Source organism: Mesoplodon mirus, assembly GCF_964341445.2.
Source record: "Mesoplodon mirus genome assembly, chromosome: X".
Lineage (NCBI taxonomy): Eukaryota > Metazoa > Chordata > Mammalia > Artiodactyla > Ziphiidae > Mesoplodon > Mesoplodon mirus.
In genome coordinates this window covers 64,772,003-64,798,508 of record NC_138981.1, presented here as the reverse complement: position 1 = coordinate 64,798,508, position 26,506 = coordinate 64,772,003, and the positions used below count along the sequence as shown (strand labels likewise).

General features: G+C 33.8%; 1 protein-coding gene across 7 annotated transcripts in view; it reads left to right on the top strand.

The window, feature by feature from the left end:
- The window catches only part of ATRX (ATRX chromatin remodeler), a 234,116-nt gene that overhangs the window by 67,312 nt on the left and 140,298 nt on the right, over positions 1 to 26,506 (top strand). For 3 of the 7 annotated variants that reach the window (XM_082610805.1, XM_082610809.1, XM_082610810.1), the window contains 8 exons: positions 2,753 to 2,808; positions 3,713 to 3,765; positions 4,656 to 4,780; positions 7,799 to 7,912; positions 12,386 to 12,495; positions 14,124 to 14,191; positions 14,494 to 17,576; positions 20,856 to 20,928. In XM_082610805.1, the coding sequence (XP_082466931.1) occupies positions 2,753 to 2,808; positions 3,713 to 3,765; positions 4,656 to 4,780; positions 7,799 to 7,912; positions 12,386 to 12,495; positions 14,124 to 14,191; positions 14,494 to 17,576; positions 20,856 to 20,928 (3,682 nt within the window). The remainder of the gene's footprint in view (positions 1 to 2,752; positions 2,809 to 3,712; positions 3,766 to 4,655; positions 4,781 to 7,798; positions 7,913 to 12,385; positions 12,496 to 14,123; positions 14,192 to 14,493; positions 17,577 to 20,855; positions 20,929 to 26,506) is intronic. The other 4 variants (XM_082610807.1, XM_082610806.1, XM_082610811.1 and 1 more) reach the window with 4 other exon arrangements.

The following is a 26,506-nucleotide window of genomic DNA, read 5'->3' as shown; positions in this document are numbered from 1 at the left end:
AGTAAGAGGATTATTCCAACTATTTTGGGGAAGGGGTGGGGATTTCCAGGAATTGAGTCACTGCCTACTTTTTGGCCTTTTATGGTTAGCCTAGGAATTTTCATGGTGCCTTGTGGGTGTGTCATTTAGCATGCTAATGTATTACAGTGAGTGTATAATGAGGCTCAAGATTTACTGGAAGTTGAGTCTTCCACCATCTTGGGCCTACTTTGTTCTAACCAGTTTTTTGTCGTATCCTCAGTGGCTGTCATTCTTTTAATGGTTGTGCCCTGCCACCCTCCCTCCTGTCTCAAGTGCACTAAAATCCTCTGTTCCATCTATCCATCCTTCTCCCTGTTCCCGCCCCCAAATCCCTGGCAACCATTGATCTTTTTACTGTCTCCATAGTTTTGTCTTTTCCAGAACGTCATATAGTTGGAATCGTACAGTATGTAACCTTTTCAGATTGGCTTTTTTCACATAATAATATACAATACATTTAAAGTTCCTTCATGTCTTCTCATGGCTTGGTAGCTTATTTCTTTTTAGAGCTGAATATTATTCATTGATTGGATGTAACACAGTTAGTTTATCCAATTCACCTTTTGAAGGATATCTTGGTTGCTTCCAACTTTTGACAATTATGGGGAAAAAGCTACTTATGAAGGTGTTTATATAAATAAAAATATTTAAAACTATCTGTGTGCAGTTTTTTGAGTGGATTTTATTTTCAACTTATTTGGGTAAATATCAAGGAGTGTGATTGCTGGATCATGTGGTACGAGTTTGGTTAATTTTGTAAGATATTGCCAAAAGTGGCTGGACCATTTTGCATTTTTTTGAGCAGTGAATGAGAGTTCCTGTTTCTCCACATCCTTACCAGCATTTTGTGTTGTCAGTGTTCTGCATTTTGTCCATTGTAATAGGTATATAGTGTTATCTTATTTTTTTAATTTCCAATTCCCTAATGACATATGATGTGGAGCATCTTTTCATATGCTCATTTTCCATTTGCATATCTTTGGTAAAATGTCTTCAGATCTTTTGCCTGCTTTTAATCATGTTGTTTATATTATTATTGTTGAGTTTGGGTTTTTTTATATATTTTAGATAATAGTTCTTTATTAGATATGTCTTTTGCAAGATATGTCTTTTTTCTCGCAGTCTGTAGCAGAAAGACATGTCTTTCATTCTTTTGAAGTTTGCTAGTATTTTATTAAGGACTTTTACACCTGTATTCATAAGTGATGTTGGTCTTTTTTGTGGTATCTTTTCTGGTTTGGTACGATACTGTTCTCATTGAATGAGGTGGGATGTGTTTCCCCCTTTTTTATTAGAAGAGTTTGTGAAAAATTGGTGTTAATGCTTTTTTTTTTTGAATGTTTGGTGTCATTTGGCAGTGAAACCATCTGGACCTTTGCTTTTCTTTGTGGGTAGTTTTTTGATTACCAATTCAGTCTTTTCAGTTATAGGTCTATTTACCTTGTCTCTTTTATTCTTGTGTCAGCTTCAGTAGTTTGTGTGTGTTTAGGAATTTGTCCATTTCATTTAGGTTATCTAATTTGTTGGCATACAGTTGTTCATGATATTTCTTTATAATCCTTTTGTTTCTTTAAGGTAAGTAGTAACATCCCCTCTTTAATTTCTTATTCTAGTAATTTGAGTCTTGTCTCCTTTTTTTTCTTGGTCCATCTAGCCTAAGTTTTTTTTTTTTCAGTTTTATTCATCTTTTCAAAGAAGTTATTTTGGTTTCGTTGATTTTTCTCTATTGATTTCTATTCCCTGTTTCATTAATTTCTACTCTAATCTTTATTACTTCCTTCCCTCTGCTTCCTTTACGAAGTTTTTTTTCTTCTTTTAGTGTCTTATGGTAAAGGAAAATACAATTAATAATGTGATTTTATTTTTAGTAGAAGATGGAACTTAAATTTTCTTCTAAGAGAAAAACCTTGAACAATTACAGTAGGAAATATTTTGATTACAAACTGCTCTTTTCACAAATGCTGTTTCAGAATGGATTAGTGTGTCAAAAGAGAGTGATTTTGGGGCTTCCCTGGTGGCGCAGTGGTTGAGAGTCCACCTGCCGATTCAGGGGACACGCATTCGTGCCCCGGTCCGGGAAGATCCCACATGCCGTGGAGTGGCTGGGTCCATGAGCGGTGGCCGCTGAGCCTGTGCGTCCGGAGCCTGTGCTCCGCAGCGGGAGAGGCCACAACAGTGAGAGGCCGCGTACCACAAAAAAAAAAAAAAGAAAAGAGAGTGATTTTAATCAGAAAACTTTTTTTTTGGGTTTTTTACATGAATTTTTTTAAACATCTTTATTGGAGTATAATCGCTTTACAATGGTGTGTTAGTTTCTGCTTTATAACAAAGTGAATCAGTTATACATATACATATGTTCCCATATCTCTTCCCTCTTGCGTCTGCCTCCCTCCCACCCTCCCTATCCCACCCCTCTAGGTGGTCACAAAGCACCAAGCTGATCTCCCTGTGCTATGCAGCTGCTTCCCACTAGCTATCTATTTTACGTTTGGTAGTGTATATATGTCCATGCCACTCAGAAAACTCTTTTTTAACCAAAGCAATATTATTTTTTAAAAAATTATTGGAGTATAGTTGATAGAAAGCTCTTATATTTTAACGTGAGTAAAGTACTTCCAATACTGCCATACTATATAGATTGAAAAATAGGTTCATGGAATCGTAGGTATTGGTGTTCTATTTGATAATGCACCAAAGAGATAAATAATGTTTTTATTTCTTCTCTTTTAAGATAAAGTCAGTGGTTCTGGAAATAACTCTGATATGATGGAAAACAGCAAGGAAGAGGTAAGAATAATTTAAAGCATTTAAAAGATATTTATTAATTAATGCTAATCAACTAGAGTATGTCATCAGGTTGCTTTTATTTAATACATGCATGTGTTTGAGTTTATTTACTGTTATACCCAAGTATTATTACAGTACTTCATTTTGGGTCATTGTCCACTTTTTGATGGTGTTCATTGTTTTTGTTATTGTTGTGGTTTGCTTCAGCTGTATAGCTAAAGTCAGACAACTGAAGGCTTGCTAACAGATAGGTATTTGAGTGTTATTATATTGCAACAGTGGTGCCCAAGGTGGTTGTTATGGGCATATCCCCATGGTTCTGAGATCTCTCAAAACTGAATATTTTAGAGTCTCTTAAGCAGTATTATTGGAACCCATCCTGAGGTCCTTCACCTGATACCCCAGCCTACACTACGGTTTTAGGATTCTTCCCACCTAGTGTAAAAAATTGAATCCAATAAAATATACTGATTATATTGGCAAAACCAAGGTAAATTTAGTATCTCAAAGGAAATCGTAGAAGGTACTCTGTGCCATATGTTAGGATAGAGAAAATGACACGTTTAGATCCTTAAAACTCTCTGCCTCTGTTGGGATCTGATTATCTCTACACCTTTGTTTTGTCTTTGTTGGCTTAGACCAAGATCATGATATAGCAGTGTATCATCTTCTGTACCTCAAAATTCAACAGTAACAATTTAATGAAATAATTAATCTTAAATCAAGGAAACTTGAGAGTAAATTAGAATTAGTTTTTGGAGTTCTTTTTAGAAAAATATTTTAGGCATAAAAATTATATCTCATTCTATCACTATATTAGAGATCTTGGTATAGGGAAACGGTTAATTGTAGGGATGTTTCTCTGAGAGTTTTACTCACCTTTGTATTTATTTCTCGCATTTAGGGAGCTAGCTCTTCAGAAAAATCCAAATCATCAGGATCATCACGATCAAAGAGGTTGGTTGATGTTGAAGGGAAAAAAGTTACTTTCTTTTTCAGGTTGTTTTATTTTCTTTTTCTTAGAATAATCTTTTTTTCTAAACTTAAAGCACTCTGTTCTCAGTAAACTATTTTATACAAACATATATATTTTTAAAAGGGCAGTATAGTATAATGAGTCTCTTGTATCCATCACTTGACTTTTAATTTTAATTTAAAATTTCCCAGGAGGGGATTTATTATATATATTAGTGGCCCTGGCAATATGTAGATAATTTCTGTCAGATAATATATGTGCTTTAAAAACAAGGAGAAAAGGGGAAATGAAATGTTGAATGCCTCATGAGGCAATATGAGTTTTTTAGGGTTATATGAAATTGTCTAGGATGGGGACTGGTAGCCATCATAGTTATGAGGAAGTTATAAGAAGATCAAAGAGTGGTTAAAATACTTGTCTGTGTTAAATTGTCAAAGTGAATTGTATGTAACAACTGAAACTACTTCAAAGCATAATGTAATGCATAATATAAATGTGAAGTGTAGTTTGTATTAGAAGTTTGCAGTTTATTCTATTGGACTTATACTTTTTTGGACCAGTGGAAATGTCTCTTAATAATCACAGCTTGCTTGTTATTAACTTATTCCCTAAGGTGGTGATTCTTAAATAGGAGTTTCCTTCAAAATCTTCCTCATAGCTTTTTCAGAATGCACATGCTCTGATCCTTCCCAAGACCTACTAAGTCATAATATTCCGTTATATGGTATAGAGATGTATGCTTCCCTAGGTGATTCTGATATGTATCCCTGGTTAAGAGCCACTGCTTAATCTAAACATGTTATTTATGTTACTTGGGTGTTTTTCCAATAGCAGAAATGTCCATAATTCTGTGGACTTAATTCTCTCATAGGAAACCTTCAATTGTAACAAAGTATGTAGAATCTGATGATGAAAAACCTTTGGATGAAACTGTAAATGAAGATGCTTCTAATGAAAATTCAGAAAATGATATTACTATGCAAAGCTTGCCAAAAGGTAAAGTGTATTAATTTTTCATATGAAGTTAAAGTTGAAATGCATTTTTAAATGTCATTATTATAAAATTGGAACTTGATTACTTTAAGCTGTGTGTGAAGGGCCAAACCTAATATTTTGATAGTGACGGTCTGGAAATGTATTAGTATGATAATGTGTGTTATTGAGGTTCAAAATTTAGAATATTCAGTCAGGTTTGATAAGAAAAAGACTTATTTTCTCTTTCCATTGGGTTTTAGAAAAGGGATTTTATTTTCCAAATTATACTTGAATGTGGAAGTTGGTTTAAAAGTTTAGTATATTAAGTTTTGGTTCAGTAAATTTTAATGTGCTTGCTTTATAGAAAAACGTAATGAATACTCTGAAAACTTCTTAAAAAAACATTTACAGTCTAGTTTAGTCTTACTGCATTCTTAAATTCCCTAAGACGCAAAGCTGAAGTTACCTATTAAATTTGACTTAGGTATATTTCTTGTAATTATCTTTTTAAAAACGCCTTGTTACATTTCCTCTCAACTGTTGCATTTCTAACCTTAAAAGTGCATTGATCAGATTGGGGCCTGGGCAGGGGTGGGGAGGGGGGAAGCCAAATGAAAATCTTGGACTTTTCATAACCCAAGTCTGAGAGCAGTGTGATTACATGATGAGAGAATGACAAGGGTCTTGGTAATTTCATAGTGTTTCAGAAATCAACAGTTTAGATTTTTTTCTTTATTGAATAATATGTTTAAAGGCTCTTACCAGATTTTTCAAATTTATTCTCACAGATCATTTATAGCAGTGTTTACTACTTTTTTCTCTGTCTCTACTTATGTTTATGTGACACATTTTTTGATTATGGAAATTTAAAAAAATGATGAGTTAGGAGAATAATACATTGCTTTACTAGGACAAATTGGGAGTTATAATAGATGAGAAATGAAATGAATGAGAGAAAGAAGAAAGATAGAAGGAAAATTGATGGGCCTATCATTTACTTGGCTTTGAAAATCATCTGTGACAATTTTATGTAATGGTTTTGGTGGCCTACGGCAGAAACAACTAACATGGGAGTCTGAGTCCCATAGGCAGTGACTCACTTTGGATTATTACATTCTCAGTGGTTGTCACTGGGAGTCCTTATGATGGCCACTGGGTGAGCTAAGAACTAGGAATTCCAATCTTTCTTTTAGTGATATTGTGGAAGAGAGTTAGTATGGGATGTTACGAACCTGAACTAAGCGTAATTCTCTCCCACCAAACCAAAAATAGACCTGTTTCATAAGGTTAAATTTGATTGATTATAATTATTGTTATAATACTATATTGAGTATGTATAAGTACCAGACTCTTAAAAAATTAACTTATTTAATCCTCAAAACAATGCTGTAAGGTAGTTACTGTTTCTACTTGTGAGATGAAGGAACAAATTCAGAGCTCAAGGAACTTTTTCAGCTTTAAATTGAGAAGCTAAGATTTGAACCCAGGTCTGCCTGAATCCAAAGCTAGTGAGTGCTCTTTCCACTCTGCTGCTTTGCTTCCATTTAGAGAAGAAGCTTCAGAAAGAAATCTGTTTTTTTTTGGTTAACTATAAATCTTTAGCTTTTTTCAAATGCCAGGGCTTCTCTGAGAGTATATATGTGAAATGGTTGTTGTGAATAAAGGTTTTTTCTGTGTGTGGAGATTATTTATATTTACCAGTTTGTAAAAACTCAATCCTCTGTGCCCTATTTCCCCCCTTTTTTCAGAGACTCAGAAATTCATTTAAGTAGGTGCTATACCTTGCTAAAACTTGCTCGCTAAATAACATAGACCCATGTTTCAGGGAGACAGCCCCTGACAACTACCAGATTTTACAGTTGGCCCTCCGTATCCGTGGGTTCCGCATCTGCATATTCAGTCAACTGCAGATCAGAAATATTTGGGGAAAAAAATTCTGGAAAGTTCCAAAATGCAAAACTTGAGTTTGTCGTTGGCCAGCAACTATTAACATAGTGTTTACATTGTATTAGGTATTATAAGTAATCTAGAGATGATTTAAAGTATACAGGACGATGTACGTAGGTTATATGCAAATACTATGCCATTTTATTTAAGGGACTTGAGCATCCACGGATTTTGGTAGCCAAGGGGTCCTGGAACAAATCTCCCATGGATACCGAGGGATGACTGTACTTTCTTAGTTGTTGTCAGTAAGGCCCAATTACTAAGCCCAGCAATGTAGGTAAATGTGAGACCTGGACCCTTTTTACTATGCCCCTGCTTTATTTGCTCTTGAGAGATTAAAATGAAAACTTAAATTAGCACCCTCTCTCCTCAGTTCACATGTTTTATAGCTAACAAAGTACATTCTTTCTAAAAGATTTCCATAGGGACCAACAATTGATCTCATTCTGCAATTTATTGTCATAGCACTTGAGCTTAATTAAGTATCTTAAGGCAGTCTTTGTTTAAAACTCTTTAAAGACTTTGCAGGGTACTGAAACTTTGATGTATTATTTGGGAAATGCCACAGAATAGGTATAGCAGTAATAGCAGAATTAACTTCTCACATTGTCCCCCACTATCCTCCCCCAAATCAATATAAAACAACCCCTTAAAAATCTTTTTCTGCATTTATGATTTGGCTTATGAGAAGAATAGGATGTCTTTTTAAAATTTTCTCTTCTGATCCTTTTATTTTTTAAACTGTGGAACTTAGCATGGATGTTCATATTCAGAACAGCTTTTGTGATAGGCAGTATAAAATTCAGAACTGGGCTAAGGCTTTCTACTTTATTCACACATTTCTGTTATGAATCAATACATAATACTGCCCCCCCATTTTTATGAACTATATTCCAACAAGTAATCTGTTGACACCTGGCCCTTTTACTATTTCCCTGTTTTATTTATTCTTGAGAGGTCCTTATACAAATATTGAAAGCTTGAAAGAAACAAAACTATGTACCAGCAATGTTGGCTTTATCTGAACTGAAGTCTTGTACTTCACTTGCACATTTAATATGTGTAATGGTTTTTTAAATGAAATCATTCTAGGTACAGTGATTGTACAACCAGAGCCAGTGCTGAATGAAGACAAAGATGATTTTAAAGGGCCTGAATTTAGAAGCAGAAGTAAAATGAAAACTGAAAATCTCAAAAAACGCGGAGGTAAATACAAGTGAAAATGAAAACATGAGTTTAAAGTGCTGTTTATGACCATATTGGAAAATCTGATGTGCTTACTAAAAATACCTCCACTTTTCTGCCCATTGTTTTTTAAAAGCACTACTTAAAAATAACTTCTGTTTCTTTCTGAGCTCTGAAGCAGAAAAGGTTAAACACCATTTATCAAAATGCCTTTGCCTTCAGTGGCTATTAAGTTATCTCAAGAAGCTTACTATTTCCTTCTTACACATGTTAGTTCTGTAATGCTTATATGCCAGAATACCATGTGTTCCCTCTCACCCCGAAGGAACTTTAGATTTGGATAAAATCTTGCCTGTGGCCTTCAGGTAACTTTATACATATCTAAAACATTGTTTCACAGAGTGATGGACATCTGCATTAGTGTCACCTGGGGTGCTTATTAAAAATGCAAGTCCCTTGATTCCACTCATAACAATTTAGAATTTCTGAGGATGATGTCAAGACTGTGCCCCAGTTTGTTCTTATGTGCGTTCAGGTCAGAGATCTATTGATCTAAGGATATCAGTGCAGAGATGAGTAGGAAGGAGACGGGAACTAGAGCTAGTAACCTTCCCTCCATCTGTCTGAGCCGCCTTTCCCTTTGTCTGTCTCCCCTCACTTATACACACAACCATTGGCTAATCATCTGTAGAAGGTTAGCATAAGGAGGATTCATTTAGAAATTTACGACAGTGGAGTATGTGTCCCACTTGTTTGTGTGTGAGTTTAAAATAGTACCTGTATGTATTTTTTGGGCAGATTAACAGAGTCAGAATCCATTACTATAGGAAGAATGAATCTCTAAAAGTAGAACATGACACTAAGTTTCTAAATAGAAGTGTAATGGAAGCGTGTCTTTTAAATATTTATCATGTAAATTGTGAAATTATAGCATAGTTCTTATCTTGGTGAAGTTTTGTGTAGATTTTAATTTCAGTGCTATGTGATATCTTGATGGTACTAGTAAAATATATCTGTATTTATAGTATATATACACATATATGTGTATATACACATATATGTATATATATGTGTGTGTGTATATGTGTGTGTGTATATATATATATATATATATATATCGATTTTCAGATTCAGTAATTCATTAGATTGTTAGAGAAACTCAAGGAAATGTTGTTTAGTCTTTTGTCCACAAGGGGGTGTTCTGCTCCTCTCAAGCATAAGGAAGATTCATTGAGAATCTAATTCATAGTAGGGAAACTGCCATTGCAACAACAGAGCTCACCAAAGCTAAGTAGTATTTAAAATAAGAGAATCTGCAAGTAGAAGGTGATGATAAGGACCAGTAGTAAGAGTTTCTTTCTTTTTATTTCTGATTATGGGTCCTCTAGGGAAGGCAGATAACTAAGTGTATTGTGTCAAAATTAATATCTAATTGGTGTCTTTTGGGGAGGGACTCTGGAGCAGTCAGTGTCTCAAATGTGGATAACAGCTAAAAGGAGAATAAAAAAGAACCACAGTCATTGGGGAGGGTGTTTTTAGTGACACTTTACTATGCTGCTGGTATTTGGTCTGAGCTGATATGTCTCTGGAACATTTTATTGAGTGTTCTGTGTAAGAATGTTTATATTGTGCTTAAGGGAAAATGTATGTTTATAGCCATATAATAGCACTTAAAATCTTTCATGTTAATTTTTGTCTTAATGATTTGCTACGTCTTTAAGCTATCGGAAATCACACAGGAAATTTAACTATGTTTACTCATATACACATGTATGAATAAACTAGTGATCTGAGGTACTGAATTGCTAGTTAATATTCAAACTTCCTAGGAAAGTTAGTTCTAAAATTGAAGTCTAATCTAGGAAACTGTCAAGAAGGTAAACTTTATACATAAAATAATCTTACAATGATTTGAAACAAAATTAAACACAAACATATTGATCATTTCAGGAGCCATTGTTTTTTAAATACTGTAGCCTATTTTGATATCCTTTCCCTAGTTTAATTATTAGAAAACATACTTTACACCTAATTTTTCTATATGGCAGAATAATTTTGTTCTTTCTTTAAAACTGATAAAATGTATTGAGGTCAGAATTGAAAATGCCTCTTTTCCATTTATACACTATGTATATTATAATCATGAAGATATTTCATAACTAAAAATAAAAATTTAAAACATAGGGCTTCCCTGGTGGCGCAGTGGTTGAGAGTCCGCCTGCCGATGCAGGGGACACGGGTTCGTGCCCTGGTCCGGGAGGATCCCACATGCCGCGGAGCGGCTGGGCCCGTGAGCCATGGCCGCTGAGCCTGCGCATTCGGAGCCTGTGCTCCGCAACGGGAGAGGCCACAACAGTGAGAGGCCCGCGTACCGCAAAAAACAAACAAACAAACAAACAAAAATTTAAAACATACATGCATAGAAACAAGTATGTATACTAAAGTAACACTTGAGCATTTTACAATATTTGTTTGAGATCTCACTTAAGATCTCACTTAAACTAATTGGTTTAGTCCTACTCTCATCTATTTATCCTTCCTTTCACACCTCAGCTTGTGATTATTTGACGTTTGTATGCATGTGTGGTGTTTCCATGCATGTTTTTATATTTTTCTTTACATATTTTTATTCTTACAGCATTTATTTTTCATTTAAAAGTATACAAAGTAGGATCTTGTATATATCCTTTTGTAGAACTTCTCATCCAATATTGATTTTGACATGTATTCATATCAGTAAATGTACAATCTAGTTTTTTATTTTTCGCTCTTCTGTAGAATTTAGTTGTATGAGTAAACCACTATCCATTTCCCAAATGTGAAATTATTTCTAATTTTCGTTTTCAAATTTTTCCAATTTGCTAATTAACACTGCAATGAATATCCTTTATAAGAGTCATTGTGCACATATGGGAGAAAGTCTCCAATGGATCACCTAGTTTTTTAAAATTCTTGAGTGATATATGTGCGAAAGCACATAGAAGATACTTAATATTATCTAACAGTGGATGAACATTCAAACTCTAGCTTTTTGTTACCTTGTTTATATGAATGCAATCATTATTTGACATGAAAAAACACACTGTATATTTATGTTAAAAGAAATACAGAATATATGAATACTCAAGATCAAAACTAATGGAGGAGAATATGATTTAAAGGAAAATATTAGCAGCTTATATAGTAGGTCTTCACATTCTCTATATTTTCTGGAAAAGTATCATGGTGCCCTTATACCTTGGTTAAACTTTAACTTCTTCAGTATATGTATGACTGATTCACTTTGTTATAAAGCAGAAACTAATAAAAAAAAAAACTTTAACTTCTTCAAATAAAAATATTTGTGATAATGCTTGGGTCCATGGTGCTTTGGACCTTAAAACTAAGAAAAACACAAAATAGAAAATTTAAAGGTGAGAAATAATGTATTTGTTGTTTTGTCTTTTATTTAGGGATAGAGACAGTTTTTTTTCTTTTTTTAAGTCATTCACTTTTTTCTTTTTTTTGGTGAATGCAGGCATTTTCACTGGCCTCTTTTGAATCATAGTCTACCATCTTATTTGGATCAAGGCCTTGGTTGCACATCAGAGTCATCTGTAAAACTGAAAAAAGGAAAAGAAGTGTCCAGGAGATCCCCATTCAGTGGGTTAGGGGTGGGAATGTCTGTCCCTGTTTTTAAAAGTTTCTTTGGCTGATTCTGATGTTCAGCTCAGATTGTGAAGCACCATGCAGAACTAGGGACAAGAGTGAGGCAGGAGAGGTCCCCTTTATTCTTGTGTAGGTTATCTTCCGTCTGTTTTTCTGCAGAAACTGTGGAATGGGGCTCTGTCAAAACGCAGCCATTCTGAAGTTTTGCTGTCAAGATAGATATACCTGCAAATCTTATTTGTCCTTATTTGGAAATAATAGACAGTGCCGATATGTAATAGACATAGAAAAAAAGGCAGGTTAATGGGGATTGTGGATAGTATTGAAGGGAATCTTAGGAAGGAAATTGGTAATATAAAGTTAGCAGGTTTTCACATAATATTGAAAGGATCTGTGTAGACAATTCCATTTTGAGAATAAAAACTTTATGGCATACCTAACTTAAGTACAGGGTTACAAAATAATCTATTCCATATCTTTCACTTCCCCATTCTTTAAGAACTGATCCTGAATTTCTTTGTGAAGCAGTAGCAAAATGAAAAAGAGCTCTTGACCCCTATTTTTAGAACTTCTTTTATGGAGTCTCTTCATGTTATATCAAGTTGTTGTAAGAAACAGGGTTTGTATCTGTAAAAGGGAGCAAGTTAGCTCTGCAGTTTGTCAAGGTTGTCATGTTTTTAGTAAGTCCGTAAAATTATTAACCTTTGTATTTGTGTCCAAAATGTCATTTTCCCAGGGATTATGAGGTATTTAATTTTCAATTCGAATATTGGGAAATGCTGACTAAAGTATATATCTTTTTGTATGTGTGTATATGTGTGAATAATGGTCATTCCTTTCTCCTAGAAGATGGGCTTCATGGGATTGTGAGCTGTACCGCTTGTGGACAACAGGTCAATCATTTTCAAAAAGATTCCATTTATAGACATCCTTCACTGCAAGTACTTATTTGTAAGGTATGTAATGATCTGTTGATAATTAATTCCACAAATATTTGAATGCTTAACGTGTCAGACTTTTGATGCACAGTGATGAAGATGGAAATGGTCTCTGCCATTGGAGGACATATAATGTAGTGGGTAAGACAGACATGAAAGGCCCAATAAGTGCTATGATAGGGGAGTTACTGTGTACTTTGGGAACACACAGGAAGCCTTTGTAATTTGGAGTTGGGTGGTGGTGGGGTTTTATAATGGAGATGATGTAGCTGGTACCTGAAATATAAATAGGAACTAGCTTGGCAAAGTGGAATTGGTTCAGCATATTCTAGGCCAGAGGCAACTTGGTATTCAAAGGCTCAGAGGTGAGGGAGAGTGTGGTGTGTTGGGAAACTGCAGAGTATATATTTGTGCACACATATGTTTTATAACATTCCCTCTTACATAGCCTAATTACCCAAATCTGAACTCTCCATGTGGAGCAGGGTTTTGACATAATTTGGAGATAATAGAATTAAAAATGTTTCATATGTATTGAAGATAGTTTTAACAGTCTGTGTAAACTTTTTTACAAGTAATACCTTGGAATTAATTTTAAGTATCTATAATATTAAGGTTATCATTTCCCCAACTCATATTACTGCTAAAATTAATCCTTTGTTAGTTTGCTTCCCAACAAAATGCCTCCTTGAATTGCAGGGGCAGACCAGACTTTCCTTAATTAGAGTTCCAGTTCTAGATCTTGTATGAATTTTTGGTAGATGTAGACCTCCTTAAATGTACTAAATTTACTCCATCTTTTAGTAATTTGTGTCTTCCTTTCCTTGAATTCATTTCAGCCAGGAGCCTGTTTAGGGTACATGTTGTAGCTTCTAGTTTTAAATTGTGACAGCTGCATTTTATATTGTTGGATTTGTAACGTGCGTTGCTTTTCTCTTTTCTTATATACGTGATTGGTTTTTATTTTTTCAAGGGCCAGTCTGTTGAGCCTAGCCCAATTCAGTAATCAGTAGTTTTCATCAGTGGGCATGGAACCTTCCCTTTTCTCCAGTCCCAGTGAAAAGGAATTTAAAGTCATTCAGACTTGGATTTGAATACCAGTTTTGCCTCTTCCAGTTGTATAACTTTAGGAGATTTATTTACATATTAATGAACCAAAGCCTTTTCTCTCAAATTGGGCTGTAATACCTCCTACCTTGCACAGTAGGTATTTGAGATTTAAAGATAATGTAGGTTAATGTAGGATACTGTTGCTCAGCTCTATACATAGTAGCTGTTTATATATGATGACTAGTAAATTATTATTAACTAATAGCAACATCTAATACATTTTTATGTAGATCTTTGGTAGCTAGTCATATGAGATCAGAAATTTGCTTTACCAAAATCTTTTATCAACTTTTATGTAAGGAACAGTGGTACTTGATGATATGGAAATCTATTTCAAGGAATTAATTTCTTGAGCTATTCCTGTGTCTGGAAAGTACTAGTAGGGGTAATACAGTGTTATCGCTTTGATTCTCTAAAACACACACACACACACACATTCCCTGTACTTTTTTAATGACTTAAAAATAAAGTTTTTTTCCTTTATGAATGTTAACAGTTTTGAATAAATTTCCCCTTTCCCTTTTCTTTTTTAATAGAATTGCTTTAAATATTACATGAGTGATGATATTAGCCGTGACTCAGATGGAATGGATGAACAGTGTAGGTAGGTAATAAATCAAGATGAGCTAAAATTCAGTGTTGTCTGCTTTTTGAGGCGAAATTCTTACATAGTCTGTTACTAGATCTGTTTTTTATAGTATCATCATTGATATCTTTTGTGGAAGGTTGTTCTTTTCCATGAAGTCCTTGGTTTATGTCTTTTAATTTTCTAATAAAGAATAATTAAATGACCAAAATTACTTTGCTATTAAAATTGCTGCCAGGAAATTTTAAATTGCTTTAATACTGTAAAGGTTTAAAATTGTTTCATTTCAGAATAATATTTTAATCTTTAAATAATTTCAGATGGTGTGCAGAAGGTGGAAACTTGATTTGTTGTGACTTTTGCCATAATGCCTTCTGCAAGAAATGCATTCTACGCAACCTTGGTCGAAAGGAGCTGTCTACAATAATGGATGAAAACAACCAATGGTATTGCTACATTTGTCACCCGGAGCCTTTGTTGGATTTGGTCACAGCATGTAACAGCGTATTTGAAAACTTAGAACAGTTGTTGCAACAAAATAAGAAGAAGATAAAAGTTGACAATGAAAAGAGTAGTAAAGTATATGACCATACACCCAGATTTTCTCCAAAGAAAAACAGTTCAAATTGTAATGGAGAAGAAAAGAAATTAGATGATTCATGTTCTGGTTCTGTAACCTACTCTTATTCAGCACTAATTGTGCCCAAGGAGATGATTAAGAAGGCAAAGAAACTGATTGAGACTACTGCCAACATGAACTCCAGTTACGTTAAGTTTTTGAAGCAGGCAACAGATAATTCAGAAATCAATTCTGCTACAAAGTTACGTCAGCTTAAGGCTTTTAAATCTGTGTTGGCTGATATCAAGAAAGCTCATCTTGCGTTGGAAGAAGATTTGAATTCAGAGATTCGAGCTTTGGATGCTGTAAACAAAGAGAAAAATACCAAAGAGCATAAAGTCATAGATGCTAAGTCTGAAACAAAAGTACGAAAAGGAGAAAAACCCTGTGCTTTGGAAAGGAAGGATATTTCAAAATCAGAAGCTAAACTGTCAAGAAAGCAGGTAGATAGTGAGCATGTGGATCAGAGTGTTGTGGTAGAGGAACAAAGAGCAAATAAAAATCCCAGTGGTGAACATAAAAAATCTGATAAAAAAGAAGAACCTCAGTATGAACCTGCTAACACTTCTGAAGACTTAGACATGGATATTGTGTCTGTTCCTTCCTCAGTTCCAGAAGACATTTTTGAGAATCTTGAGACTGCTATGGAAGTTCAGAGTTCAGCAGATTATCAGGGAGATGGCAACAGTGGAACTGAGCAAGAACTGGAGAGTTCTGTAAAATTAAATATTACTTCAAAAGACAACAGAGGAGGTATTAAATCAAAAACAACAGCTAAAGTAACAAAAGAATTATATGTTAAACTCACCCCTGTTTCCCTTTCTAATTCCCCAATTAAAGGTGCTGATTGTCAGGAAGTTCCACAAGATAAAGATAGCTATAGAAGTTCTTGTCTGAACCCCAAGCTGGAGAACTGTGGACTTGAACAGGAAAAGAATGATAATGAGCATTTGGTTGAAAGTGAAGTTCCATTACTTTCAGAAGAATCTGATCTTCGAAGATCCCCACGTGTAAAGACTACACCCTTGAGGCGACAGACAGAAACCAACCCTACAACATTTAATTCAGATGAAGAAAATAATGACACCATTAAGGAGAAACAAAAACTATCAGTTTCAATGAGAAAAAAGGATAAGCGGAATTCTTCTGACAGTGCTATAGATAATCCTAAACCTAATAAATTGCCTAAGTCTAAGCAGTCAGAGACTGTGGATCAAAATTCAGATTCTGATGAAATGCTAGCAATCCTCAAAGAAGTATCCAGGATGAGTCACAGTTCTTCTTCAGATACTGATATTAATGAACCTCATACAAATCATGAGAAGACTTTGTATGATGTAAAGACTCAAACAGGGAAAGATGACAAAGGAAAAAGGAAACGAAAAAGTTCTACTTCTGGCTCAGATTTTGATATTAAAAAAGGCAAATCTGCTAAAAGGTCTATAATTTCTAAAAGGAAACGACAAAACCAGTCTGAATCTTCTAATTATGACTCAGAATTAGAAAAAGAGATAAAGAGTATGAGTAAAATCGGGGCTGCCAGAACAACAACAAAAAGAGTTCCAAATAAAGAAGATTATGATTCTTCTGAAGATGAAAAACACAGCAAAAAAGGAATGGATAATCAAGGTCAGAAAGGTTTGAGGACTGCCCAGGAAGGATCATCTGATGATGCTGAAAGGAAAGAAGAGAGAGAAAATTTCTCTTCAGCAGAAGGCATAGTTGATAAAGACAAGACTCTCATGGAATTGAGAGATCGACTCTCTAAGAAGCAGCAGCCAAGTGTTTCCTCAGATGGTGCTGATAAGCTTTCTTCTGGGAAAGAGGAGAGTTTTAATTCTCCAGAAGACAAAAAGGTTGCTGAAACTAAAGAAAAGAGTAAGTATCTGAAAACCAAAACGTGTAAGAAAGTACAAGGTGGCTTATCTGATATTGCTGAAAAGTTCCCAAAGAAAGAACAGAGTGATGAATCCTCTGAAGATGATAACAAGCAGAGCAAAAAGGGAACTGAAGAAAAAGAAAAGAAAACTACAGACTTGAAGAAAAAAGGAATTAAGATGGAACAACAGTATGAATCATCATCTGATAGCACTGAGAAATTACCCGAGGGAGAAGAAATTTTCCATTTTCCTAAAGGCATAAAACAAAATAAGAATGACACAACTGATGGGGAAAAGAAGAGTAAAAAAATAAAAGATAAAACTTCTAAAAAGAAGGATGAATTATCCGATAATGCTGAGAAGTTACCAGGGAAAAGAGATAGTTGTGATTCTTCTGAAGATAAGAGGAGTAAGAATGGAGCATCCAGTCGAGAGAAGAAAAGGTGCAACTTACCTGAAAAGAGTTCAAGGAAGAGACAAGATTGTTCATCATCTGATACTGAGAAATATTCCATGAAAGAAGATGGTTGTGATTCTTCTGATAAGAGACCAAAAAGAATTGAATTAAGGGAAAGAAGAAATTTAAATTCAAAGAGAAATACCAAGGAAGTACAAAATGGCTCATCATCTTCTGATGTTGAGGAAAGTTCCGAAGATAATAAAAAGCCGAAGAAACAAAGAGTTTCAGCTAAAAAGAAGGCAGGCAATATGAAGGAGAAAATGAGAAACTCCCTAAGAACAAGCACTAAAAGGAAGCAGGCTGACATTTCTTCCTCATCTTCTTCTGATATAGGAGATGATGATCAGAATTCTGTAGGTGAGGGGAGCAGTGATGAGCAGAAAATAAAGCCTGTGACCGAAAATTTAGTGCTGTCTTCACATACTGGATTTTGTCAATCTTCAGGTATGGGAAAATAAATAGAAATTTTGTACTTTCTCCCTCTTGAATAACTACATTGTTTAATTTTCTCTGAAGTCAGTCAAACACAAGGTTACTTACTGTTTAGGAAAACACCATTTAAAAATTCTTTATAGAGATTTACTAGAAACTCCATTTTTCGGTCATCATTGGGAGGTATTTGCAGCATTGTTAGTATTCTGTATCAGCTATACCAAGTGTGTTGGGTAAATTTATCAATGTTTAATGCTTTTCTTTGGAGTAATGAAAAGTAATTTATGAAGGAAGATCAGACTTAGTAGTTCAGTAGATATTTATTCAAGTAATGGAGATGAGTGCTTGCTATGGATATAACATGGTGTGTGAAAGTTTTAACTGCTTTGCCATTCATCTGACTTTTTAAATTGGGCAGAGTAACTTTGTGTCCCATGAAATCCTCAGAAAAATTTAAGTTTATTTATTGAAACCCTTTGCTTATGCTCATCAATTTTTTTCTAATGACATGAACAGATATTTCCATTTTTAACACTAACAAAATAGAGGAAGAAAGAAATCCAGAAAGTAGGTGGATTACCCTACCCTGATGAGATAGAGCACTAGGACAATTAGGGTTTGGGTCAACCGGTCAATAATATAGTCCCCCCCAAAAAATTTAAAAATATTTATCATTATGGCAGTTCTTTAAAAAAAATCAGTTGTATAATAAATGTACACTTGTTGGTCATATTGTCTTTTTTTTTTTAAGTCAGTATAACCCATCAGTTAACCAGGGACACTTAAAATTAATTTTAAAATATGTATAAAGTAGATTTCTTATGTAACTGTTTTCCCAGCACAAGCAAAATGTTAAAAAAATTTTCCTTTCTTTCCTTTTGTTGTGATTTTCCATTTATCCCAGCTCGATTTTAGTGGAATTCACTTGAATCTTGATTTTTAGTAAAACTTTAAATCCCTTTTTTGGAGCTCCAGTGAGTTGGTTTGAAAACCAAGTGGGATATGCATGGTATACTCATTTTAATGCTCTGCTATATCAGATACCTAGATGGAGTTCTGCTTGTATGGCTGTTTTAACTACAGGTCTGCAGTCCCTGATATTCTTGGGGCTAAATGTATTTCAGGATTTTCAACTCTTTTGTTTTTAGGAAGATAATAGAGAGTAGTTATCATATATTATATAGTAGCCCCAGTAGGTCCTGAGGCCCCATAATCAAACACATTAGTATTTCCGCAGCAAAACATATGAACATTTACATGTAAGAGGAATAAACAGTTCAGATTAGATTTTGCTGCCAAATGAACTTTGGCATCACCTTACAAAACTTTAAATTTTGAGAACTTTTTGGATTTTCAAATTGTGTATGAGATTGTGGACTTGTATTCAGAACATAATATAATAGTTGCAAATTTATTTATTCTCCTAATATGTCCAACTTAATTTAGGTGACAGTTTTTATGAGCTCTTAAAAAGCCTCCCCTGCTCCCATGAATTTAGAGGATTCCAATTTATTCAGCAATAGTTGGGTATCCTGTTACAGGGTACAACATTTTCCTAGAAATTGGGGCTTGGGAATGGCATGACCAACCAAGATAAAGAACACGGTCCTAGGAGATTACAGTCCAATGAGCAAGATAGACATAGATAAGTCATTATTAAAAAAAATACCAGAAGAAAGATATAAAACTAAAATGGGGCTGTGTGATAAATAGCAAGTGAGCCACTTAATCTAAATATTGGAGGAAGACTTAAAAGAACAGGTAGCATTTGAACTTGACTTTGAAGGATGGGTAACATTTTCAAAGGTGTAGTAAAGAGGAACAATGGTAATATCACTAGTAATATTTCATTTGAAGATTGGTCTGTTTGAATGAGGTATTTATTGTGAGTTTGCTAAGATATTGTGAGATTTATTATTGCCTTTCTACATTGAGCATATTTCTATCATGAACCTGTAGGTGTCTGTGTTCCTTATGGGTTTTTTCTCCAATATTTTCCCCCAGTATTTTATTATGAAAAAATGTTAAATATACAGAAGAATTTCTACAGTTAACATTGTACTGTATTTGCTTTATCACATAGTTATCTATATATCCTGTCTATCCATCAGTGTACCTAACTTTTCCCCCCTTTTAACTGTTTATTTTGAAATAATTATAAATTCACAGGAAGGTGCAAAAAAATGTACAGGGAGGTTTTGTATGCCTTTCATTAATTTCCCTCCAATGGTAACATCTTTCAGAATTATAGTGCAATCTCAGAACCAGGAAACTGAAGATTTTTTCAGATTTCACCAGTTTTACATGTACTCCTTTATTTGTGTGTGTGTGTAAGTATAGTTCTGTGCAAAATTTGTATCACGTGTAGCTTTGTAAACATAACCACCACGGACAACCAAGATACTGAACTTTCATTACCACAAGTTCCTTTGTGCTACCCCTTATGCACACTCCCTAGCATATCCCTATTCTTAACCTGTGGCAATTGTTAATCTGATTTCCATCTCTGTAATTTTGTTATTTTGAGATGGAATCATGAAGTGTGTAACCTTTTGAAATTGTCTTTTTTCACTCAGTGTAATGCCCTTGAAATCTTTGATGCATTTGAAAGTAAATGGTAAACATTAACGTAATTCTCCCTGGTTACTTCAGCATATATAGTGTTAACTAGAGTACAATGTTTAAGTTTGTTTTTGAGGCAAAGTTTACATACAATGAAATGCACAAATCTTAATCTCTTTATAGTTTTAATCAAGGATAGAAACATTGCTTTTTATAAGGAAGTAAGTTTTACTGTACTTGAATATGTCTCTGGATGATTCTACTCCTAGATACCATACAAATTCAGGTATATTTACGAATTATTTTTTACTACCAAGTATTAATAGCATTTTAAAAAGTTCTTCAATGATACAGGAAAAATTAGACATCTGTTAACTTTAAACTTAAAATGGATCACTACAAAGCTTATTTCAGTCATAAACTTATGCTAATATGGTGGTGAATGATAAAAGATTTGTTACTGGGAAGGATGAGTTTTAAAATTCTTGTGCTCTGGGAAGGAACTTTGAAATATGTAACATCCAACTGTTTATTATTTTGCTGCTGGCACTTCTTAAGTTCCCCATTGTACTTTCCTTATAAATTCTTTTTATTCATGTTTTGGATCCCAGAGTATAGTTTACAACTCACTAGTTGTTTTAAAGTTTTTGGCTTTCAGTTTTATTTTACATGGTTTTACTTATAAAGATAATTTAAAGCTAATTTTAAGTACACTTTTGTTCCTTCAAGGAGATGAAGCCTTATCTAAATCAATGCCTGTCACAGTGGATGATGACGACGATGACAATGATCCTGAGAATAGGTATGATTCCATCTGTAAGGACTTTAAAAAGATTATAACACACCCTAGGCGTGGGCACAAACAGCAGCAACGGAACCACAAGCAGGTTGTAAAAACCAGGAGTGCCTGCCTTAGAAAGATTCACTCACAGTCTTCCTGCAAGTTTGAAAGAAAGGCCAGAAAATGGGCTAAAACTCAGAAACCTTAAAAGAAAGTAAATATAAATAGTAACACACCTAGCATAGGGTGTGTTATAAATACAGCACTGTCAATTTTTATGTTTCCATGTAAGCTGTGATAGTTTTTTGAGAATATTTTAATTTTGACAGATTATTTTATTGGTGAAAGTAAATCACATCTCAATAAATTGGTGACAGCAGACATCTTTCTCCTCAATATTTGATTACTGTTTTAAATTGCCATCCAATGTGGTGGTCCTATTCATTAAAACCTGTTCAAAGTGAAAAAGAGACTGCTCAGATGTTTAAGATTAAGAAATTGCTTTCAAAATAAGTATGAATTTGCAAAGTATCTAGACTGATTTAGATTTTAACAATTTGTCAAATAAAATAGAAGTATGCAGTATGATAGTATTAATTTTAATAATAGTTAATAGGTTTATATGGGAACAGTGTAGCCTGTACAGATGGACTAAACTAAGGAATAGCTGGGAGAAGAAAAAAAATAAAGATATACCCATATCCTAGCAATGAGGAATAAAGAAAACAAGGTATTAAAGAGTATAACCATAATGTTTTTACATATTTTTTAAACCCTTCCTGGACTATAGGATCCCTCACACTCATAATCTTCAACAAGAAGACAGTGTGGTGTAGTGGATGGAATTTTGGAATAATGGGGATGAGAATATCTGACTTCTAGTTCTAACCTTTCTGTGTGATCGTGGGCAAGTGACTTAACTACACTTTGCCAAAATTTTCTGTTATTTAAAACAAAAGGGTTGGATGAAATGTTCTCTGATTAATTCTAGCACCAAAAAATCTATGATAGACTTGAGGTTTTACTACAGAGTACTGTATTAACCATCCATTTATTCCTAATAGTAAACTCTAATAATTAAGAAAACATGAAAATAAACATGTAATTTTTGTGTCATAATTTTGTAAGGAATTAACATTGAGTTGGTAAATGCTGTGGGGCCAGCCGTCACTCTAGCTCTGTTTTATATCTTGCTGGTGCTGATAGATTTTTCTGTTTCAAAGATCAGCATTCTCCTAATTAACAGGAGGGCGTTTTTATTAAGGTGAATGAACAATTTCATTTTGCACTTTTGAATAGAGCTTAATCACAGATACAAAGACTCAGATGCTGCTTTACCTACTTATTTTTTTAATTAAAAATATATATCCAATTATTTTGTGGGATCGGGGTCGGGTCCAGAATGGAATGGTGAAGGCATACATTTTATTCATCAGGGATTTTATATAGTATATGATATGATCACAGTGAGATTATGAAAGCATTTAAAATTTTATTCTTTTAAAATGCTTTAATTCCTCTTCATTTATTTATGCTACCATTTGCTCTCTTGTAAATCTTAAGGCCTCAAATGTTATTGAAAGGCTAATAATGTTTAAAACATGCTATATCCTAATTTACTTATGAGTTATGAATCTTAATTTCATATTTAAACACCAAATGAGTGTCATTAAGGTATGATAATTTTTTATTTGTATTAGAGCTTGTCAAAATATAAATATCATTTTAATCTTTTAAGTTACTTGATCATATCTCTCTGTAACTGGCAATTATTTTATTGAAAGGTATCTTTAATTCCATCTTGCATTTGTGATTAAAAAATACAACCCTGCTGAGTACTTTTGAGAAGAATTGAATTTTACCTTGAGCATGTTTTTCTTTATATTCAGTTTAATGTGCTTTTATAAAATATGCCATTAATAACTTGTTTCATATCCAATATACCAATGAGGTATCTAATACCCATGGGTTATCTAATGATGGGGATACAAATACCTTCTTGAATTATTTTGGTATAGACAGTGTACTTGAGCATATTTGAATATGCACTAAGCAACTTTTAAAAATTTGTTTTCAGATCATGATAAAGTCTTGGAATTATTTTTACCTTTCACGTTTTTGAGTAGGATGTATTTTGGTAGACAGCATATTGTAATTGTGTATAAATTTGTACACAATTGTGTAATTGTGTATAAATTGTGTATAAATTTCATATGCTTTGCCTTTATAGCAGTGTTGTAATACATTTTCAGTGTTAATGTTTATGGAGAGGTAAATAGTGTATTAATGCAAATGGTTAACTATTTGGATGCAATAAATTTCTGTAAAACTTTTTTCTTGTTCAAGCATTTAATTTTAATTATAATCCATCTTTTCATGAGAGTTGAAAGAATTTGATAGAACCAAGATATGTAGGCTAGTTTGTAGCCAAATAAGTTTTGATATTTCTAAAATTGAGGAAGTAATAATTCCCAAAACATATGTACTTATATATGACATATTTACTTATATATGTGTGTGAAAGTTTTACAATAGATTTCACCATTATTTATCTTTTCTGTTTTAAAGTTATAATAGCTTTTGAGGTCATTTAAAGAACTTAGTCATGTCCTGAATATTTTAGTACGTGTGAATAAATAAGTTTCTGTTATTTTAGTGTACTATTATGTAGTATCATTCATATTTGAAAGTAAATTTATGCTGTTGTGAGACAGAGTGGTCTAACTTGTAAAGTAATTTCTATTTAATTGCATTTATTTAATAAACAATTACAAAAATTATAGGTTGAATAACAGGTTAACTTTTATGATTTTTTGACTGAGCTTTTTAGAAAAAAATAAATAGTGGACTAACTTTATACTTTCAGTTTTGTATAACTGAGAATTTACTTCAAATTTCATAGCTTAGACTTTATGTACTTTTTGAAAGGGAGAATAATAATATCAGATAGTTTGTCAGGTTGTTTAAATTATACACGTAATTTTAAAGTCATTTATTCGAATGTGCCATTATGTTAATGTTGCCTTTCAAATACCTGTTAGTTATGTTTTAAATTGGTTCTTTCATTGAAAGGAGTATATATATATATATATATATATATATATATATATATATATATATATATTTTTTTTTTTTTTTGTGGTACACGGGCCTCTCACTGTTGTGGCCTCTCCCGTTGTGGAGCACAGGCTCCGGATGCGCAGGCTCAGCGGTCATGGCTCACGGGCCCAGCCGCTCCATGGTATGTGGGATCTTCCCGGACCGGGGCATGAACCCGTGGCCCCTGCATGGGCAGGCAGACTCTCAACCACTGCACCACCAGGGAAGCCCTGAAAGGATATTTAATGTCCTATATTTTAATACCTGCACTGTGAATTAGCCTCAGTCATAAGATGGTACTGTATTCAAGTTCAACAGTGATAGTGTTGAGGATTATTAAACCAGGCTTTTCTTTAGGGGTTGCATACTGAAACAGTCACTGAAGAAACCATTCCTCCCAGAAAAGAATTATTTTCAGAATATTCTTTATTTGTATTTTTTACAGGGCGTGGAAAATATTTAAAACTGAGCTTTTAAGAGGAAAAAACTAGTTTGCTACATTTTTTTCTAAATCAGCATTCTTTTTTTTTAATCCCAATTTTGTTTAAAAGCTGAGGTTTTTATATGGATACCTTCTCCTGCCACACACATACATTTACTTTATAGTTGAAAAATGCTTAGTTGGGTCTACTAATACTGCATAATTTTTCTCATAATTTCTCTCTCAGTGGGGCTAAATAATTTTTTTTTCATTGAAGCAAAATTTGATTTGGAAATTGCTTAAAGAAATTACCCATTGTTAATAGAAGTTCTGCTTAATTATTGTGGGACTACACTGTAGCCTTCAAATTTTCCAAGTATTTTATCATTTGGTAATACTTTGCTTTTCAGACTGGAAAACATGTAAATGATTATTTTTTTCCCCTACTAGCTCGGTGTAGGTATTCTTTTGATGCAGGCTCTGTGCTGTTAATCCAGCATATTTTTGGAAGTGATTAATGATTCCTGGATATTGTTCATGCTAATAAAGATATTTGATAATTGTTTACCTGATTTCAGCAAAGATTAATGGCATGAGTATATCTCACGTTCCTTTGACATATGACTTTGGTTTCTATTTTAAACACTTTTCCAAATGTTCATCTTCTATACGTGTCTTTATCTGTTGTCTATTCAAATTTGCTGAATCTGGAATAATTTTTTTCTGTGAATTTTTTTTCATGGTGGTCCTATTTGGTTAGCAAAATTGCTTTAGTTCTCCTTTATTGGGCTTGAAAAACAAAGGTAGCATTTTAAATGAGTATTTTACTTGTTTCATGTTTGAGTAAGGGTTTTAAATGTCTGGCAATTTTAAGGTAATTCTTTTTCAAACTTACTTTGTCTTTATAATGCAGGTAAGTATTGTAAGTCAAGTATAATACAGGTGTCTAGCCACTGGATAGGATCTATTTGTAGATATCTAAACTGGTTACAGTTGCCACCAGCTCTCTTTTTTATGCTAGAATTCCCAGCAAGGAAAGAAATATGGTCATTAGTGGTGATCTCTCTGCTTAAGATATAAATATTATGTTCAGCCTTCCATTCCTATTCTCTATTCTTTGGTGATATTGTAATGGGACTTTTAGATAATGAGAAAAAGCACCCCCCCAAAAAAGGAGAGTTTGGATTTTTCTAGTGTTAGCAAAAAAGTTTCATTTTTCTGACTATATTGTCTTTGTCTTTTACTTTGAATTTTTTTTTTTTTTTTTTTTTTTTTTGCGGTACACGGGCCTCTCACTGTTGTGGCCTCTCCTGTCGTGGAGCACAGGCTCCGGACGTGCAGGCTCAGCGGCCATGGCTCACGGGCCCAGCCGCTCCGCAGCATGTGGGATCTTCCTGGACCGGGGCACAAACCCGTGTCCCCTGCATCGGCAGGCGGACTCTCAACCACTGCGCCACCAGGGAAGCCCTTTTACTTTGAATTTTAAAAATAAAATTGAGACACATAAGTCTTTGTTTTTACTTTTCAGTTATAAAAATATTGAACTATTTAGTATGATCTTTAGTATGATCAAATTTTCTAAATTTATATCAATGTTAATAAATTTTTTCTTGTTAAAATGTCCTCTAAAGCTGGCTTAGATTTTTACATAAAATCAGGGAATACACATTTTGTAATTTGAGCCCATGTATAAATTGTTAATAAACTGTGGGTTCTTAATTTCATACAGCTTTTATTTTCCTTCTCCTAAGACTTTTTAAAAAAAGTTATTTGATATTGATTTTAAGAAAACAGTGATGTTTTTCATTAACTGCAAACATTGTAGAACATGTGACTTAAAAAATAGTTTCATACTGTTGTTCAGCTTTTTGGTTATTTAGGGACTTCATCATTATCTCATGAATAGCACTGTCTTTAGGTGCAGATCATTATGCCTTGGTTATAGTTTTTCATAGAAATGTTTATATCAAGATACTAATTTTGGGGAATTCCCTGGCGGTCCAGTGGTTAGGACTTCGTGCTTTTACCACTGCAGGAGGCCCAGGTTTGATCCCGCAAGCTGAGTGGCGCCGTCAAAAA